The sequence below is a fragment of the Cyprinodon tularosa genome, unplaced genomic scaffold, assembly GCF_016077235.1.
Source record: "Cyprinodon tularosa strain WSP-4 unplaced genomic scaffold, ASM1607723v1 ctg124, whole genome shotgun sequence".
In the NCBI taxonomy this organism is placed as follows: Eukaryota; Metazoa; Chordata; class Actinopteri; order Cyprinodontiformes; family Cyprinodontidae; genus Cyprinodon; species Cyprinodon tularosa.
The window spans coordinates 3,772,867-3,791,054 of NW_024038048.1; the positions used below are offsets into that span (position 1 = coordinate 3,772,867).

The 18,188-nt window shown below is 37.0% G+C and overlaps 1 protein-coding gene across 4 annotated transcripts in view; it reads right to left on the reverse strand.

Moving 5' to 3' along the window:
• epha3 (eph receptor A3) overlaps positions 1–18,188 on the reverse strand; it is a 127,899-nt gene that overhangs the window by 39,668 nt on the left and 70,043 nt on the right. For all 4 annotated transcript variants that reach the window (XM_038276407.1, XM_038276406.1, XM_038276404.1 and 1 more), the window contains 3 exons: positions 15,227–15,382; positions 11,848–12,207; positions 3,191–3,315 (listed from right to left, as the gene is read on the reverse strand). In XM_038276407.1, coding sequence (XP_038132335.1) covers positions 3,191–3,315; positions 11,848–12,207; positions 15,227–15,382 — 641 coding nt within the window. The remainder of the gene's footprint in view (positions 1–3,190; positions 3,316–11,847; positions 12,208–15,226; positions 15,383–18,188) is intronic.

An 18,188-nucleotide genomic window follows, 5' to 3' on the forward strand; every position in this document is an offset into this window, starting at 1 on the left:
AATTTTCCTCCCATGATATTAATCCTATGTCAAATAACTCCCCCATTCCAAAGGATAAAACTCAAATGACTGGTCAAAACTCTCTGCCAGATCATTGTAGAGAAAGGGGACCAAGGGAGACCATATTCAAGTAATCAACTACTATAGCTTACAATTAGACATGTATTGAACTTTGACCATTTATCACACATTTACTTGTTTTTAAGCTTGTTTTAATATCTGAGAAGATTTCAAAGAAGGGAACAGAGCTTAGCAAACAAAGGGATTCTGTCAGCTTACTTATCAAAGCATGAGGGGCCACCATTGGCATTCGGGCAATATGATCTGAGATACACTCATATTCACACACGAATTAATACAGAGAGTATAGGGCAGACTGATTAAACTTGCATCCACGGCTAATTACACCATCAAATGTCAACCTAGCACAGCATCGGTGCTGAAAGCCAGTGTAATTCGTTCTGCACTAATTTCCCTGACAGAGAAATGAGGGGCCCCACAGATGCATTTACTGTCTGCCATAAAACTTGTCTCCATTACGCAGCTAACTGCAGAGGAGAAGCTCATGAACAATAAAGAAAAAGACATGAATGAAAAATAAAAATCTGTACAATCAAAAGGAATGAGGATAAAAACAGTCAGAAGGAAGAAAAAATACACAACACCTGGGTAGACATTAGATGTTTATATGTTTGAAATACCGTGTAATGCTATATCTCTAACACTTTTGAACATGAGGCTTGTTTTGCAGTGGGAAAACAAGCCAATTAGAATAGAAGGGTTCAACATCAAATAAGATAATAATAAAAAACGCACGTCTTGAATGTGATAAAGGCCATTTAACTAGGGCAGCAATTAGTGATTATTTTGCTGATTTGTTGAATATTTGTTGGATTAAATAATTAATAATCAGATAACAAAAGCTTTCTTTACAGAATTAAAACTTGAGGAGTTGTGGATAGACCATATTTATAGACAAATAAGCTTTTTTTATTTCAAATGTAAAATATTTACATTTTTTTTACAACTTTGGTATAATTACTGCTCTAAGTGGATTGCGCTGTCACCTAAAGGCATGTTTCAGTCTCAATGCTCCAGTTAAAGATTAATCGATTACTGAATTAGTTGACGATTATTTTAATAAAAAATGTATCACGTTTAACCTGATTAATCGTTTCAGCCCTACTGTACATCGAATCCAGATAAATTGCTGAGTATGTTTTTTTCTAACAATAGATAACAATCAGGATATTAAAATAAAACACACACAGCCTAGAACACTTCAATTAAATAAGGCAAGCATTGTGCAGGAATAACTTCCTGCTATAATTGTGCTGTGTCTGCACAGCTGTCTACTTCACTTTCATCCATTGCCTCAGTAAGTAACTCTTCATGTCACTCAGATTACATTCAAGAAGCTCCCTGTCAGCTTAATTACATTATGCCATTGCATCTTGTTAAAGTGTGTTGTGTGACAAGGGATAAGAAATGTCTCATCTGTGTAAACTGCAATCAAGTGTCAGTTTTTAGTTTGATTGATATGACTCTCAGACAGGACACTTACATTACTAAGACACTTAATGAAGGACATGCAATAAGCATTTGAGAAAAAATCTGAAATACTTAAAATTAAGGCACCTCTAAACGACATCTAGGTGCAATCAAGGTGTAACTTTTAAATTTGTCTTACTGTACATGTTTTTGTTTAGGTATAATGTAAACATCCATCATCCTTTTCCTGCTTAATCCATGAGGGTCTCGGTGGGGCTGGTCCCTTTCTCTGGCACTCTATGTGTGAGAGGTGGGCTACACCCTGGACAGGTCGCCAGTCTGTCCCAGGGCAACACAGAAACACAAAACCAAGCGCACACACACCCAAACCTATGCACAATTTAGAGATGATAATGAACTCAATAGTTACAGTTATGAAATGTGGGAGGAAGCCAGAGTACCAATCAGACAGGAAAGGGAAAACATGCAAACTCCATTCAGAAATCCCCCGATCCAGGAATCGAACCCAGAACCTTCTTGCTGCAAGGCATCAATCCCTCAAACTGAGCCCGTTATGTATTTTTATTTTATTTTTTTGTATGTGTAGAAATTTTAATAAAGTGTGATAAATAATTGACATCAGAAATTGCTGAAAGTATCTTTTAAAAGCATGATTTCTTATACAAAAATACAGCAACATCAACTAACTCTTAATCGGTCACAATCCGATATTCCTTATTTATCAAAGGCAACTGTATCATTTAGCTGTTAAGCAACAAATCAAGGAAAACATTGTTCTCAGTTTGATATTTCCAAAATCTTTCCTTAGTTTAGGCAGATATTAAATAAAAAATGTCATAAGTCAAATCTATTTTCTACTTTACGTATTAAAAAAATCCGCATATAATGTACCAGTTTAACTTTAGCTTCTAATGGCCGTCCCTAAAATATGAAATTTATATTTAGTAATCGATTTCAGGGAGGCACAACTTTTTGAAAATTCTAAAAACAAGACATGATAAGAACCAAAAAGATATCTCTATGTGCATAGACCTCCACCATTTCTGTGTTTTTTTCCCCCAAACTTAGCTTCCTCTGCAGTTTTAACTATAAAAACTTTCAAACATATTTTAGAAACATAAAGAGTGAAAATGACAGCATTTGTATTAAACAGAACTGGCAAATGATACATATTTTAAACTAAATACTGATATATCTTTAATGTATAATATAAATATAATATTCTTCATATAAATCAACTTAATAAACAGCAGCACAATAACTAAAACTCAAAGTGTTGTTGTGATAATATATGAAAAGCCCGGAAAGGAAAAGAAGAACAAGATGAGATCTGAGTAACATGATGAAGAAAAGCAATAGAGAAAGCTGATTTTACTTCTATCTAATCTATTAAACAATTTTTTTATCCCTGTTCTTGAATACTTTAAATATGTCAAGCTACAATAATAAAACAGTGACATTTACTGAAGAGAACCATTAAAGAATATATTAATTTATTATGCCATATATGCTTTAAATTCTGCATGCAGCTCTGTAAAAAAGAAACAAAAACAAGAATGAAACCTGATAAATCTATTTCTATATACCTCAAACTAATTCTCTAAAATACTATAAGCATCACCTTTTTTTTCATGGAGATAGAGGGTAAAGATTCATACATGACATTTCCCCCACCAACCTTTTCGTAGTATTTAATCTCGTAGTCCAGGATGATGCCGTTGGGTCTGTCTGGTTCCCGCCAGGACAGAGAGACACTGTTTCGAGATGTCTTCTCCTTTCGGATCACAGTTACTGGAGAGGGAGCTGGACCAGAGACATGGGGAAAAAAACAGGGTGTAAGAGGGAGTAAGAAAGGTTTTATTAAAGAAAGGTTCAGGGGAAGTTCAGTCCCTGGTGCTAAATCCTGATAATTGTCTGTAGTTCCTGTTAGCTTAATTCGGTTTGCTGCCTTATGGGTCAGCATTATAATCCATGTGGATAAGCTAAAACAAGAAAGGAAAGGAAAGGAAAGGAAAGGAAAGGAAAGGAAGGAAGGAAGGAAGGAAGGAAGGAAGGAAGGAAGGAAGGAAGGAAGGAAGGAAGGAAGGAAGGAAGGAAGGAAGGAAGGAAGGAAGGAAGGAAGGAAGGAAGGAAGGAAGGAAGGAAGGAAGGAAGGAAGGAAGGAAGGAAGGATTTCCATATGAAAAAAGGAACACAACAAAACTCAAAACGGTAATGCAGTACCCTTTATCGCAACACATTTCTTTAAACTATGAAGTTTCCCTTGAATAACAGTTACCAGAAAAAATGGAAGTTAGACTGAACCTACTTCCAAACATTTTTGAATTGAAATGGTAAATTTGTCTTTCAGGATTTACCACAGTATCTATTTTCTCCAGTGAAGTTTATGAAAAGCCTGTGATATTTTCCTGTGGAGACATCATGAACATTTTAATTCCATCTCTCTCTCTCCACTATCCTCAACTCTTTTGTTTTTTGCTCTGTTTTCCTTGCCAATTTTCCTTGCCAATCCTTTACCCATGCATCGCCTTGCCTCAGGGAGTTCACATGGTCCCAATCTAGTGATTTAACACATCTCTCCCTCTATCAAGCAGCTCTTTGCTCTCTCATTCTACTACTCTATTTCTATCTCTTCTTTTGCTCTCTTTTTTCACTTCCTTACTCATTTCCCGTTTTTACTGCTCTCTAATTGCCAAGCAGCTCCGGGCCCAGCTCAGCATCTGAGGCATTGACTTTTAATTTTATTAGACCACAGGAAAAAACATGTTTGTCTTTGAAATGTTCAAGCTTCTCTTGATTATGATTATATGGCCACAGAATGCGTCTGAGTGAGCATATATACTTGTGCGTATATTGGTGGGAAGTTATTTTTTTCTTCTGTAATGAATCCAGATGGGGAGAATCTGTTTCTATGCCCCCCTTGCTCCTCCTTTCCTCCTCCTCTCCCTTTGGCTCCGACAGCGGGGTGAGGCTGTGCTTTTTATTGGCTCTGTGGTTTATAGTGGTAATGATTTACTGAGTCTGGGTCGCTCGGAGGCAGCTTCAAGTTCCTCTCCTCCCTGTTTTCTTCTCCACACCCCTTTTCTTGCTCTCTCTTAATGTCTATTGCCAAACCCGTATAATGCTGTCACTCTATGTTTCTGTCTAAAGCCAAACTGTTAAAGTGACACGGCTTACGGTATAGGATGCCTACATAGGCTTTCAAAACAACTGGTGTCATGTACATGTGAGGAATATCATGTATCAAACGGAAGGCATAAATGATAATGTGACTTGCAAAAGTGCACTAATTCAAACTTTTTCTCATTTTCTATTACATTACTATGATAAACTTGAAATAAGTAACACTGCATGTGCAACATTTATGTGTGAAATTGAATAACTTTTTTAAGCAGACTTATCATCTGAAAAGGGTTTTTTTTTCTTTTCTGTTCATTTTCTGTTTACTCTGATACCCCTAGATAAAATAAAGTCTAATAAACTGCGTACATGTCTTACCTAATGGGTCAATAGATCTCACAGGACTGTGATTTAGTCTGATAAAACCAGCATTTTTTAAGGCCCCTGGGGTTTGTCAGAGAAAATAGGTAAGCAAACAGCATCACAATGACCAAGGAACATAGCCAACAGCTTAGTGTTTAGTTACATAGTGATATCGAAAGCTTTTAAAGGTCCAATCCATCATCTAAAAATGGAAAAATTATTGCACAACTGCACACCTACTAAGACAGGGGTATCTGCCTGACTGGCCAGGTGGGAAGAATAAGAAGCATGCCTAAAGGAAATTGGAGGAAAATGGTAAAACCCACTGCCCAGTTGTCTGAGAATCTGCACTACCAGAGTGGCAAGAAGAATGTGATTGTTGAAAGCATCTTTAAAAAACTGAAGTCCACACAACAAGGTGGTCTGGCAACATAAGATAAAATTCAAAATTTTTGGCCACATTGGAAAAACCTTTCTCTAGTGAAAGGCAAGCACATTGTGTCACCAATAACAAACCAAGTCTTGAGTGAAACAGGTGAGGGTCAGGGAGTGTTGAAAGAAACAGCATTACACTATAACACCAGTTATAAAAGCAAAATGTTTCTCTTTAAATGGCAAAATCTTACTAATTACTTTTTACAGGGTGGTATTTGTGAACTTCCCTTAGCTCTACTGTGGAAAGCCAGAGGCATACCCAGCCCAGCTTAGAGACATAGTTCCTCCATTGTGTCAAGGGTTGTCCCCTTGGCCTTCTCTTGGTGGGACATGCCTGGAACAACTCCCAAGGGAGGCATCCAGGGGCATCCAAAAAAGATATTTGAACCACCTACTTCTTTCTATGTGTATGAGAAGACACTATTCTCAGAGCCTCTCCTGAAGGGCTGGGCCCTTGTCTTATCTCTGAGGAGGTGCCCAGCCACCCTGCGGAAAAAGCTCATTTCATCCGCTTGTACCGCTCTTGTTTTTTCGGTCATGATCGGAACATTGACCGAGCAGTAAACTGAAAGCACTTCATTCTCCACTAAGTTGTGAACATGACCTCAAAATATGTTAACTCTTCCATTTGAGGCTGCGACTCTCCTCTAAACTAAAGGGGAAAAGTCACCTTCTTAGATCAGGAATCAGGACCTTGCACTGGGAGGAGCTAATTCTCATCCCAGCCACTTCAGTCTCAGCTGCCACAGTGCATGCTGTAGCTCTTGGCAGTAGGGAACCACCAGAGCCAATTCATGTGCAAAAAGCAAGGACTAAATCTGCTGGTCCTCTAACCAAACCTCTTCCTTAGCTGCACCTAGAAATGCTGCCCTTGAAGGTTATGAACATGACTAGTGACAGAGGGGAGCCCTGTCAGAGTCCAACGTGCTGTGGAAATAGGTTTGAGTTAATGGCTTCAATGCAGACCAAACTCTTTCTCTGCTTGTACCGAGACAGGATGGTGCCTAAAACAGGGCCCCTGACTGTACTCCTGGAGTGCCCCCCACAGGGCACCACTTGAGACACGGTCAAATGCCTCTCCAGGCCAACAAAACACATATGTACACATTAACCCCTAAGCATCCTCCGGTCGGTGTAGAGTATGTCCTATGTTCTACAGTCGGAATGAAAATCACACTGTTCCTCCTGATGCTGAGGTTCGGCAAACAGCCAAAATCTTCTGTCCAGCACCCTGGCAAAATCAAAAGTTAGTTAGTCCAATGATGATGTTAGTTAGTCAAGGCTTGTTTTTAGAAACCTGGTTGAACTGTAGTTACATCTCACTAACTCAATCTGAGTGTGGATTACAGTTACTGTGTACTTATTATACAAAGCAGGAGAAAGGAGGAGAACTATCTGACAGCACATTGACAGCCCAGCCAGGACACATAGCTCCTTCCCAGGGAAACACTTAATCCAGCTTTTAACAGCTTTGGCTTCTATAGATGTGTTTGTATGTGTATGAATATGAAAAAAAAAAAACCCAGAGACTGGTGGGACTTGTGTGCTGACATATCTAATCCTTGTAAATTCTGAGGGTTGATGGAAGGTGTGCAGCTGCAGACTGAAAATATTTGTCTGGTTTGAACCGAGGGCAAAAAGTTAAGGCTTGTTCTTTATGTTTTCATGTATGCTGCTTATCTGTGTGTTTGCTGATTAATGATAAAGATCGAGACAGATCACTCAAACATTAGGATGCTGTTCTATATTCGTAGCACATGCATGCTCTTAGTGTTGATAAGCCTTCTTGAAATCTAATATATATTCAGATTGTGGAGAATACCCTGACTAACAACAAGGATTATAAAGCTTGCTAAAGATGGGTTTAAAGCTTTTCTAAATAACCTTATCGTTCTCATTTGGGTCGTAATTTTAAAGCTTGATCTTTAATCCCACCTGACCTTTATCTTCATAGCAACAAATCCTTTGCTATTTCTTTTGAACTCATTTCAATGATCACATATACACACATAAAATGTGTGCTAGTCCCTTTTCAGGGATAAAAAAGAGCAGCCAGTCAACGACCAACTGAGGGCACACTAGTTGTGTAAAGAATTCAAATATATTTGTATATTCTATGTCAGCTATGAAAATTTATTTTGATATAATTCATATGTCAAAATGACAATTATCATTTAATGCAACAGAACTGTAGATCTTCTGGATTTAGACCTGTGGTTTTCGAGGGGCCGGTGTCTTGAAACATTTAGGCTACGTTCACACTGCAGGCCTTGATGTTCGATTCCGACTCTTTTGTGAAATCTGATTATTTTTGTATTTGTATTTGATTTCCTCTGTGCACTGCACTCATACAACGCAAGTGTCCTGCATTCGCAGTAGAGGACGCAATGACGTCACAGGCCAGCCTGCTCTGGGTTTACGGAAGTAAACATGGATGGTAGTGCTGGAGCGTGTCTAGCTATCATACCCAACCATGAAAATGTCTGCCATGGTTGTTGTTGTTGGTTGTTTTTCTTGTCACTTCTTCATAGCAGACCTAGAACAGTGACCTTTGTCAGGTATTAATGGCGTTCAGGTTAGATGAATGCGACCTGGCCGTTCTGACACAGGTCGCATTTGAAAAGATCTGACTCGTATCGGATTAAGGACCACATAGCCAAGTGGCCTGGATCGGATTGGAAAAAGATGGATCTGTGTTGTTCAGGCTGTCATACAAAGATCAGATTCAGGTTGCATATGGGATCGGATTTGGGTCACTTCAGGCTGCAATGTGAACGTAGCCTTAGATAGGTCTCTACCTCAAAATTTTATTAACATATATAGGGCAGGCAACATATCTAAAACTTGTTGGACGCCAGCCCTCGTGGATTAAAGTTTATACTTTTTTACAGCATTATTTAGCAAATCTCCTCCTCCTTAAGCATAGACACCAAGGGGACTGACAGGAGGGACTAAAGTTCTACTCTAACAGGTTTGTGTTGTTTACTTTTAGTAACACTGTTTACTTTTAGTAACACTTAGCAACTTTATCGATATATTTAGCTAATTTTCAGACCCCTTTAACAATGTTTTTTTTGTGTAGTTTTTTTCTATTTGAGATTTTTGCGAGAAGTAAAAGCACAGACTGATTTCGCTCTTAGTTTACAGTATTCAGCAAGCAGCGAGTGCAGCTGTTTGCTCCACCCACTCCAAAAGCACAGGTGGCAATCAGTCAGCCTCACTTATGCAGAGAAAGGAAGAGGCAATGCACTCTGTTTCCCCATTCAAATTGAGTCATGCTGCATGAGCAAAACTTGCACTCATTCCACCCTAGATTACAAAGCAGGATGTAAATATAAAGCATTTTTTTTTTTGCATTTCAATGATCCAACCCCGTTATTCAGTCACCTCTGTCAGTTCCTCTGCTATCTATTTGTTAAATTCAATAATTAAACAAAATTTATACATGCAGTTTGTGTTTAGGTAAAGTATTAAAAAAAACTTTAAATCATTTTTTTTTTTAGAAATATTTTGAGCGTGTTTTTAATCCCTTTGTGTTTTGCCAATTCTACTATCGATCTCTTCAACATTCTTATGAAATACTCTTTATTTTCATTGACATACTTTTTATACAGTTTGTAGCCTTTTGTCTAAATATTAAAGTATTTATATTGCACTTTTGTTGTTTTTATTTGTACTTTTATTTTTATTTCTTTTATTACAGATGCTTAAAAAAAACAGTCATTGCTCATTATTGTGTTTTTACCCTTTTGTCTGCTTGGAAAAAAAGTATTGATATAGAAATCAATAAAATACCAAATCAATAAGTTGCATTGTTAAAAATAGAAGTATTGATAAATCCTTGATGATACATATCCTTGATTCCCATTGGATTTTTCACACTGGACTGAATCAGTCAGCCTTAAACTAAATCATGGAATAGATATTTTCCAGTTGACGTTTTGATCAGCTAATAGTGTTTCCATGTGTAGTCACTGGGTATTTCCACCAGTGGCTGTACTACTGATGATTTTCAAATTTCAAAGAATTGGAAACTGTAAGTAAAATTAAACAACATTAGAACAGGAAATGGAGCAAGGCTTCAACATAACCTTAATCTGTACACAGAGTTTAGAGCAAAGATCCTATTTTTATATATATCAAACTAATTAAATTTGATATTTCTACCCATCCTATTTTGTTTGAGTCCTTCTGAGTGAAATATCTCAGACAAGATTAAAGAAAAAACAAAATAGGAAAAAAAACAAGCCAAGACTTGGTTTGGCAGTGCAAATAGACTGTTAGAAAGAAAATGTACTTAGTGCCATGGCTGAAGAGACTAACATTACCAATTTGATCCAAGGATAGAGGGATAAAACTATCAAACTTCTGGCATACAGTTTCAGGACCATTTGTGTAGAAAAGAAGTAGAGAGGAAGCAAAAATGAAAACAAGTTAATGAAAAGGAGCAAGAGCTTTGTGCGTTCCCTGCACAAGCCAAGGACGTTTGAGGTTTAGCACTTTATCTTCCAGCTAGATTTATTTCATCCACAATGCTTCCCTTTGCCTCCCTTTTTTAAAGAATGGGTATGGGAAAAGATATTTATATAAAAAGATTGATGGGAGCTTTAGGGGATCATCCTCACATTATGAGAGTTTTAAAAGGAAGAGACATTTCTTTAGAAAGGAACATGGTCATTTGATCCTGGTCATTAAACAAGAGAATTGCAGTCTGGGATCAGCGTGTAATTGTCTGGGGCTGATGGCGTTGGTACATACTGTAATTTTGAAGCATAAAAACTATACAGTAGGTTAATATATGATAGGAATCATGCAGAAACATGGACAAAATGTCTTTATTTTTTTTGCATTTATCACCTGCTAGCTTAAACCTGCTTTATTTTAAAGTAGAAATTGGTTCTAAAGTCTTGCTTTTAAAATCTTATTTTATTCTCTTTTTAAACCAGTAAGGCTTCCCTGATTGTGGACAACTAAGCAAAAGTGACAATAACATGGCTTAGTCAAGTCAGAAAGAGGCAGAAAATCTTCATTCTTCATTCAAACCTTCATTTATTTTGGGAATTCGATTTTTGTCTCAAAATTTTGAACAACAAGTGTGTGTCTGACCAGTGAAGCAAGACTAGTTTTGGTAAAAGATGTTAAGAAGAATTTCTCCATGCTTCACAACTTCTATAGGGAATTTTCAATGAGATGCCTTCATGACGTGAAGATAAAGAATTTAAGAGGGAGCTATAGAATAAACAATCTTTAGAAAGAAGGTCAGTTCATTGACTGATGCATTATTTAATTTGAACAGAAAAGCCTTCCTGAGGCAGCATTATTAAACAAACTATGTCCGCTGTGGGGGAATGTTTATTCTGTAACAAAATAAATAGATTTGAGATTCTGCTGCAGTTGCTAAAGTCCGACTGATGTCTCATCCGACTGATGGTGCTATGACAGGGCATCACTCATGATGTATGCAAAATAGATTACAGAACTACCAAAGCATCATGCACAACACCATAGCAGCTTTATTTATTGAGCATTTACAAAACCCACATTCCCAAGTATAGATAGATAGATAGATAGATAGATAGATAGATAGATAGATAGATAGATAGATAGATAGATAGATAGATAGATAGATAGATAGATAGATAGATAGATAGATAGATAGATAGATAGATAGATAGATAGATAGATAGATAGATAGATAGATAGATAGACTATTCCTTTCCAACACATAGCAACCCTATAAGCTAGTTACTTTATCTAAAATAGAAATTATTTATAGATCAGTATAGAGCTTATCAGACAATCCTTTTAATACAGCTTCAAGTCTTAGGTCTTAGTAGTTTATATATTCGTCAGATAATTTCTCTAAAAGCTCAGAACATTTAACGTTTGAGCAGAAAGGCCATATCATAAGAAAACTTCACCAGGTAAATCCTTTTTGTTCCAATAGTCTCTATATTTGCTGCAATATAAAGCGGTTGGGGTCAGCCGCTGTCTCCATATGTATTGTTGCTGATCCAATGCAATCCTTGATGACAGCAGGGCTGCAATTTTCAGATCTTACAAATCCTAAATAATCAGATTTTTTTTCTTGAATTTGACAATAGGTTCAATGCATTTCAAAGGCCTTAGTAAACAACTCTGCAGAGCACCTCTATAATGTGAGAGAACATGAAATCCCATCATGGATGTACTTTACAAACTGTTGACACTATTTGATGCTGTTTTGGAAATAAAGACCTAAATCTCTGAGGCATGACACATTTTTATTGTAGGCCACAACATATTCAGCCAATTCTCAAAGCAAAAGGGGCTCCAAAAAGGTGCCATTAAAGGGAACCATATGTCTGTGAGTACAAAGCATTAGTTTGAAGGAACTATTTTTGTGCACCTACAGTAGTTGACTTTAACCATTCCTACCTGCTTGATTGGTGGTAATGGTGACAGCAGCATATTGCCTCATTTGAGGTGCCAGTGATGATACGCCATTCTGTGCTTCAATCTCGAAGGTGTAATTAGTATGAGCCAACAGGTCAGCCACGGTTACGGTAGTATTGCGGAGGCCCGTTGCTCTTGGCAAAAAGCGGACGTTGCTCCGACAAGGCTCGCAACGAAGGGTCCCACTGGTGCTCCCATTGGCAGCGATACCCTGGCATCGTTTGCAAAGAACATTAAAAATTATATCCCTGCGTCCTCCTGTGTCCTCTGGCCAGCTCCAGTCCAGGATGACTGAGGTCTCATTGATGGAGGATATCACATTACGGGGGGATGAGGGGGGTCCTGGTGGATGGATAAAAGAGGAGGTTAAGGCCATTTAACCCTATAATGCCAAATGTATCATATTTGATACATACGGTTTCTGAAATGTTTTGCGTCTGACACCTTTTGCATAATTTAATGGTAAAAACTTTGCTCAAAATCCTTTTGTACACAATCAGATATACCTGATAACAGAGGGCAGAAGACTACACAAAAAATAATCTTGACTTATCGCATAGTAATAAATTATTAATATCAAAAATGTATTTCTGTTTTATCTTTTTACATATTTTGTTAAAAGGGCAAATGAGGAATTCAAACAAAAAAAAGTAATTTTCTGTTTTGTTTTATTCTTGGATCAGGCTTTAAAGGGTTAAAGGTGTTGGTTTGATTTAAAGACAGGAAAAAAGTTAGGGAAAAAAATAAGTACAGCTGCTTGAGAGTAATAAGACTATTTTAGCATAAATTAATAGTCTGAAATATACAGAGCCCGGTTTTATTACTCTTTTTTTTTTTTTTTTACCATGGTAACATCTTTTGGAAAACTGTCATCTAGCAAAACAAATGATGACAACTATGAAAGTGAAATGTTTCATAGGGGTGGCCAGATGGGGCCACTAAATATCTTGGGGTGGCACACTGAAACTTAAAGCCACAAATTCAGGCTTTGAATGTAGAAATCTTGAAGACTTAACTAAACAGAAACTCATATCTTGGTTTATTGTGTGATTTTTAATGTTAAATTGGTGGCTGTGCATAATGGGATGAAATGCTTAACTGATGCTACTACAATTTACACTCATAATGGGATGAAATGCTAAACTGATGCTACTATAATTTACACTGGTGGGCGGGGTGGCCAGTGGGGTCATTTCAGAATTTCAGTGGTTATTCCATGTTTTTAGTGGCCACCCTGTGCAATGCCTGGTCACCCCCTGGTGGCACCACTGTTGACAATAAAAAAAGAACCCCACTAAAAACATGGAATAACTACTGAAATTCTCATGCACATTAAAAACATAACTGTTGCCCATTAATTATATGAACCATACCATTATTGGTATGCAGCAGCCTCATTTCATATGATAGTAATATAGACTGAAGAGTAAACATGTTCAGGATGTCTAGACAGGTCTAGATATGTGTAGAACAAAAGTAAATGAAAGATTTATTCTGTTTATAAAACATTCAGCCCTTCTTAAGCATCATAGAGTGTTTCATATTTTTCTCATTAGGTTAATAGAGGTCTGTGAATGTATTGTTTCTGCTTGGGCTGGTTTTCCTCTTGAAAAAAAGGCAGGAAAAGAAGAGTATGTCACAGCATTTGTCAGAAAGAAGAGGAAAATAATACATGAATCAAACTTTGACTGACAAATAAAAGTGCAGAGTCCTAGTAAAAACAGATTTCGAGGTCCTGAGAACAAAGCTGTGACTAATGCACAGAAGACAAAACAAAGATGACAGGTAATTTAGTTAAATAGTGTCCAGGCTAGGGAAGAAAAGAGAAGGAATTGAAGCTGCTGGATTCTGACTTGAGACAAAGATCTTTGCTTATACATTTAACTAAATCTGTATTAGAATGTTTATCATTCTTATGTATTGCTTTAAACAAAATAAATACATATTATCATGCACATTGTTTGAACCAAGTCCAGCGAAAGTCTACCTAAAAAGGAAAAACTATGAGAGCAAATCCAGATTTGGGAAACCAATGAACATCCATACACATCTAAAGTAATGCAGAACTAATTATTATTCTGGGAATAACACATCTAAATTGACATTAACCATATATCTGATATCAATTAAAGAGGTATGATTCACATATAAATTTTTCTTTAAAGTCTTTGTTAACAATCCAATTTTGTCTTTACCCTTTCAGATTTGTATTTTCGGTCATTTAAAGGAAATTTCATAAGTCAACTTGAAACAACCTCTAGACGTCTCTTAACAGTAAATTTCCTCTCCTGAGATAATCATGATCATTATCTCCTAACAACTCATCAATTCATTTTCATCTCTTGCATTGCTCCAACTGTCCCAGTGAGGTGAAATTTGCAGAGTTGACAAGATGATGTCGAGATAATCACAACAGGGACCTCGCGTGACTGTCTTTCTAATTAAGATTCTGTCTCTCGCTGTAGGCTCTGATTTATACTTTCTACTGTTCTCTGCACAGCCCATTTTGTAACGGATGCATAATCTACCAACAGGGGATGTGGTGATTTATAGTTTTGTAGGAAAAGCTTTTAGAAGGCTTGCAGGAGGCACCTGCATCTACAAGTCATTTGCATGTGATATAGGTGAGAGCGTGTTACATTGTGATCAGAAGAGGTATTAAAAAGTGAAAGAAGGTGGATGGTTTATGTCATTAAATTATGTTCCATTATGAAAATGCATAAGCAATATATATGTATTAATGCTAATATTTAATTTTTTTTTGTGATTAGTCTTTTAGTTTTGTATTTTGTTTCACTTTATTTGTTTCATAGTAACATAAAATGATGATAAAATGGAACAAGATTTCAGTAAAACATGCAATGATTAATTTTTTATAGTAAAACTTTAAAATGTAACTTTTTATTTATTTGGCAAAAAGTAATAATCTTTTATCAGTATGCAAAATTCCAAAATAATGGCAAAGAATATTTTTTTATGCTTTCTTTTCACTCATATACAGTAGTACCTTCCTTCATATTCAATAAATTTGAATATTTTATCTGATTTGGCTCATTGTGTCAGATTTAAAAACCTTTTTGGAAAAAAAAAAAATAAATTCAAGCAGGCAAAAACATGCTTCTGTTCATTTTTTATTACCTCTGCCAGGGAGGTTATGTTTTTAGTTTGTGTGTGTTTGTCCGTCTGTCCATCTGTGTAAACTTCTCAATTTGAAGAAAGTAAGATAAAAAGATTCCAAAAACAATAACATAAATACTGATCTCCAGAATACTAAGTTGCTGTTTCTCGGAACTCCAAATGTGTACATGCATTTAATACTAGCAAAAAAAATTTATGCTAATAAAAGTTTGAACACACTTACGTGTACATGCCATGGAAGCAGAGTCTCCCTCAGCCCGAAAGTAATTTTTCTCACAGGCACAGTGTAATGACCCCTCATGGTGGGAGAAGCTATGAGGCGGACACTTTGAACACTCCATGTTGCCGTGGGTAGATTTGTAGAAGCCTGCCCTGCACACTGGAAACAAAAGAAGACAGACAAATACGTGAGCATCATGCTGAACCAGCACATCGACTGCTATATAATAGCCTGATTCTTCTTCAGGGCAAGTCCAACAATAGCAAGTGCAAAATGAAAGATGGGGAGTGTTTAATGCAGTTTGTCTGTTATACACCCACACAAAAACACACAAACAAAGTGTGGGAAAATACTATACTGTAAATCTGCAGTTATTGTACCAGCAACCTGCTGAATCCTTGTAAAGCTATGTTTCTCTAAGACATCTCTGTCTCTGTTACATTCTATCTGTTGCTTTCAGATGGCGCAACATGAATAATGTAAATTGTCGCCTTAGATGAAAAGAATCTCTTTAAATATCTGTGGTATTAAATCTGCACTCAGCAGCTCTTTCAACTCCTACTTAACAAAAATATGTTGCAATCCACCCAACTGGGGTGACACTTCACCACCCTGTATTGCATTTTAAATGATGTGTGTGATGGTAGGAGGTAGAAATCAAGGCCTGTGAAATGAGCTCAAATGCTTTCTTTTTTCTGTAATTTTTTCCCCATTTTATTTCATCACTTGCTTGATGTTTCTTTATGGGTAAAAAAGAAAGTTCTTCTTTCTAAGAAAAGTCCCTATATAAGTTAACTCCCAGAGCACTATTCTTCTGGAGACCATAAGAGACCAGAGAGTCAAACCTTGATAATTAAAGCACATATCACATAACACATGGCAGCATTGATAGGTCAAAAGTTCTTGACAATATGTACTTTGACCAACATGCTTGTTTTCTTGCCCTCTTCTTGTCACACGCATGAACACACCAATACACTCACACACACACTATTAAATAAATGGCAAACAGCAAAAGCAGCAAGCCAGCAGAATGTGTGGGCTCAGCAGAACAGGCCTGACAGATCCCAGTGGTAGACAGCGCAGTTCTGCAAAAGCCAACACTGCTGATATTACTGCCATATCCATCACTGACACCGCCACGCCAAGGTCCCCACGCTGCACTAAATACTCAACAACGCATATATGAGTATGACTGCTTGGCTGCAGGCATGCTTTACTGTGTGCAAGATAGTAGAAGGAGAAGTGGGTTTGAATAGTCCTATGCGCTCCGGCAACAAGAAATCTTGCTGGCACTTAGAGAACAGACCACCCTGCTTGGAAAATATAGTCAGAGATTAAAGCTTAAATCATGCACTCCTGGGTTGTGTCCGAACATCTGCCCTAACTCCTACATAGTGCTCTATCTAGGGGTTTTGCCATTTTATATGTGTGTGAATGTCTAGTTGTCAAGAAAAAGTTGTGGACGTAAAATTTCCCACAATGCACCTTCAAAAGTAGTGTGCAACCATTCTCACTTGATGATCAGATAGAGCCGAGAATGCTTTGTAATAGTTCTCTTCGCAAAGCATCATGGGATTTGTTTTGGGGGTGAGAGAGAAAAAAGATGGCATTGGCACCGTGGGGGAAACTGGAGTCAGGTAAGTCAATGGCGAGCAAAAGTAGTGATGATCATTCCAAACAGTTAGTTAACTGAGTTCTCGATAAATTCTTCTATATAGTGCCTGCTCCGTATAGCAAATGAGGGGTTAGTGGTTAGGGCGGACATTTGGATAGTCATGAATCTGGGGTTTGAAAACAAAAGATTGAGAGAGAAGTAACTTTATGTAATCAACATCCATAAGAAACACCTGATAGAAATTGCCAAGACAAAGCCTTTCATTCATGATGTCACCAGCGGAAACTGTCAAAAGCTGTCTAATGGAACCATTAAAACCTTTGGTTTGACTTCAGCTTAATTTATTCACGACTTTTAAATGGGGAATGATATGAAAAGCTTCAATTTTAATAGCTGGAAAAAATAAACAAAACATTTCAAACATTAATGACTTAACAATGATGTTTCTTTGTAAAAATGTATTATTTTAGTATTTTGCTTTTATCTGTCTATCTTTTAGAACTGTGTTGCTTTCAGGTTGGATGGAGGTTTGAAGAGGACCCAAATACAGAGACGGAAGCTGAAGTGGTTTCTTGCAGATTTACAGTCATATCCAAAAAGTGGCAACAGAAGCAAAAGTCCAAAATACCAAAATACAGAAAACCAAAATACAAAGAGACATCAGGGAAAACATACACACGGAGCCAAGAGAAGACGAGGAACCTTCAAACAGTAACAGAGGAGGAGGAGTATATATGTCAAACAGACCAAATACTGGGGTAATGAATTGATTGGGAGCAGGTGTGGGAGCAGACAGAAGGATCTAGAAGGGAGCTAGGGGAAAGGAGACTGAACGAGAAATACATAAGAACTCAAATAAAACCAGAAAACACCACAAAATGGAAATGAAACAACTGCAAACTCAAAAACAAAACATAAACAGATCCAAAAAGTGCAAAACCATAACAATTGTCAACATTGTACATCTCCTCCTTCCAGAAATCTGGTCAACAATTCGGTTTTGGCGCCAAAACTGGATAAAAAGTAAATGAAAACACATCAAAAACACAATTTAAACATGTTTTACTCAATTGAAATTTTTTAAAGACAAGACAATGATTTTGTCTTCTTATTACCCAAATTGTGTAAGAGCTAAACATGTTTTCCTGAACTTTTTTCTCATTTTTAAACACTTGGAAGATGGATTTCCCTCTCTTCTGTCAATAATATTTAGAAAGAGTGGTCCCTTCCGAGAACACCTCCTCTCCTAACACATCACTGCCCTTCTTCAGTGGATATTTGTGTAATACTGTTTTTGTTTTGCAAAATTAGGGAAAAAAATGATTGATTCATTTTTTCTTTCTTAGT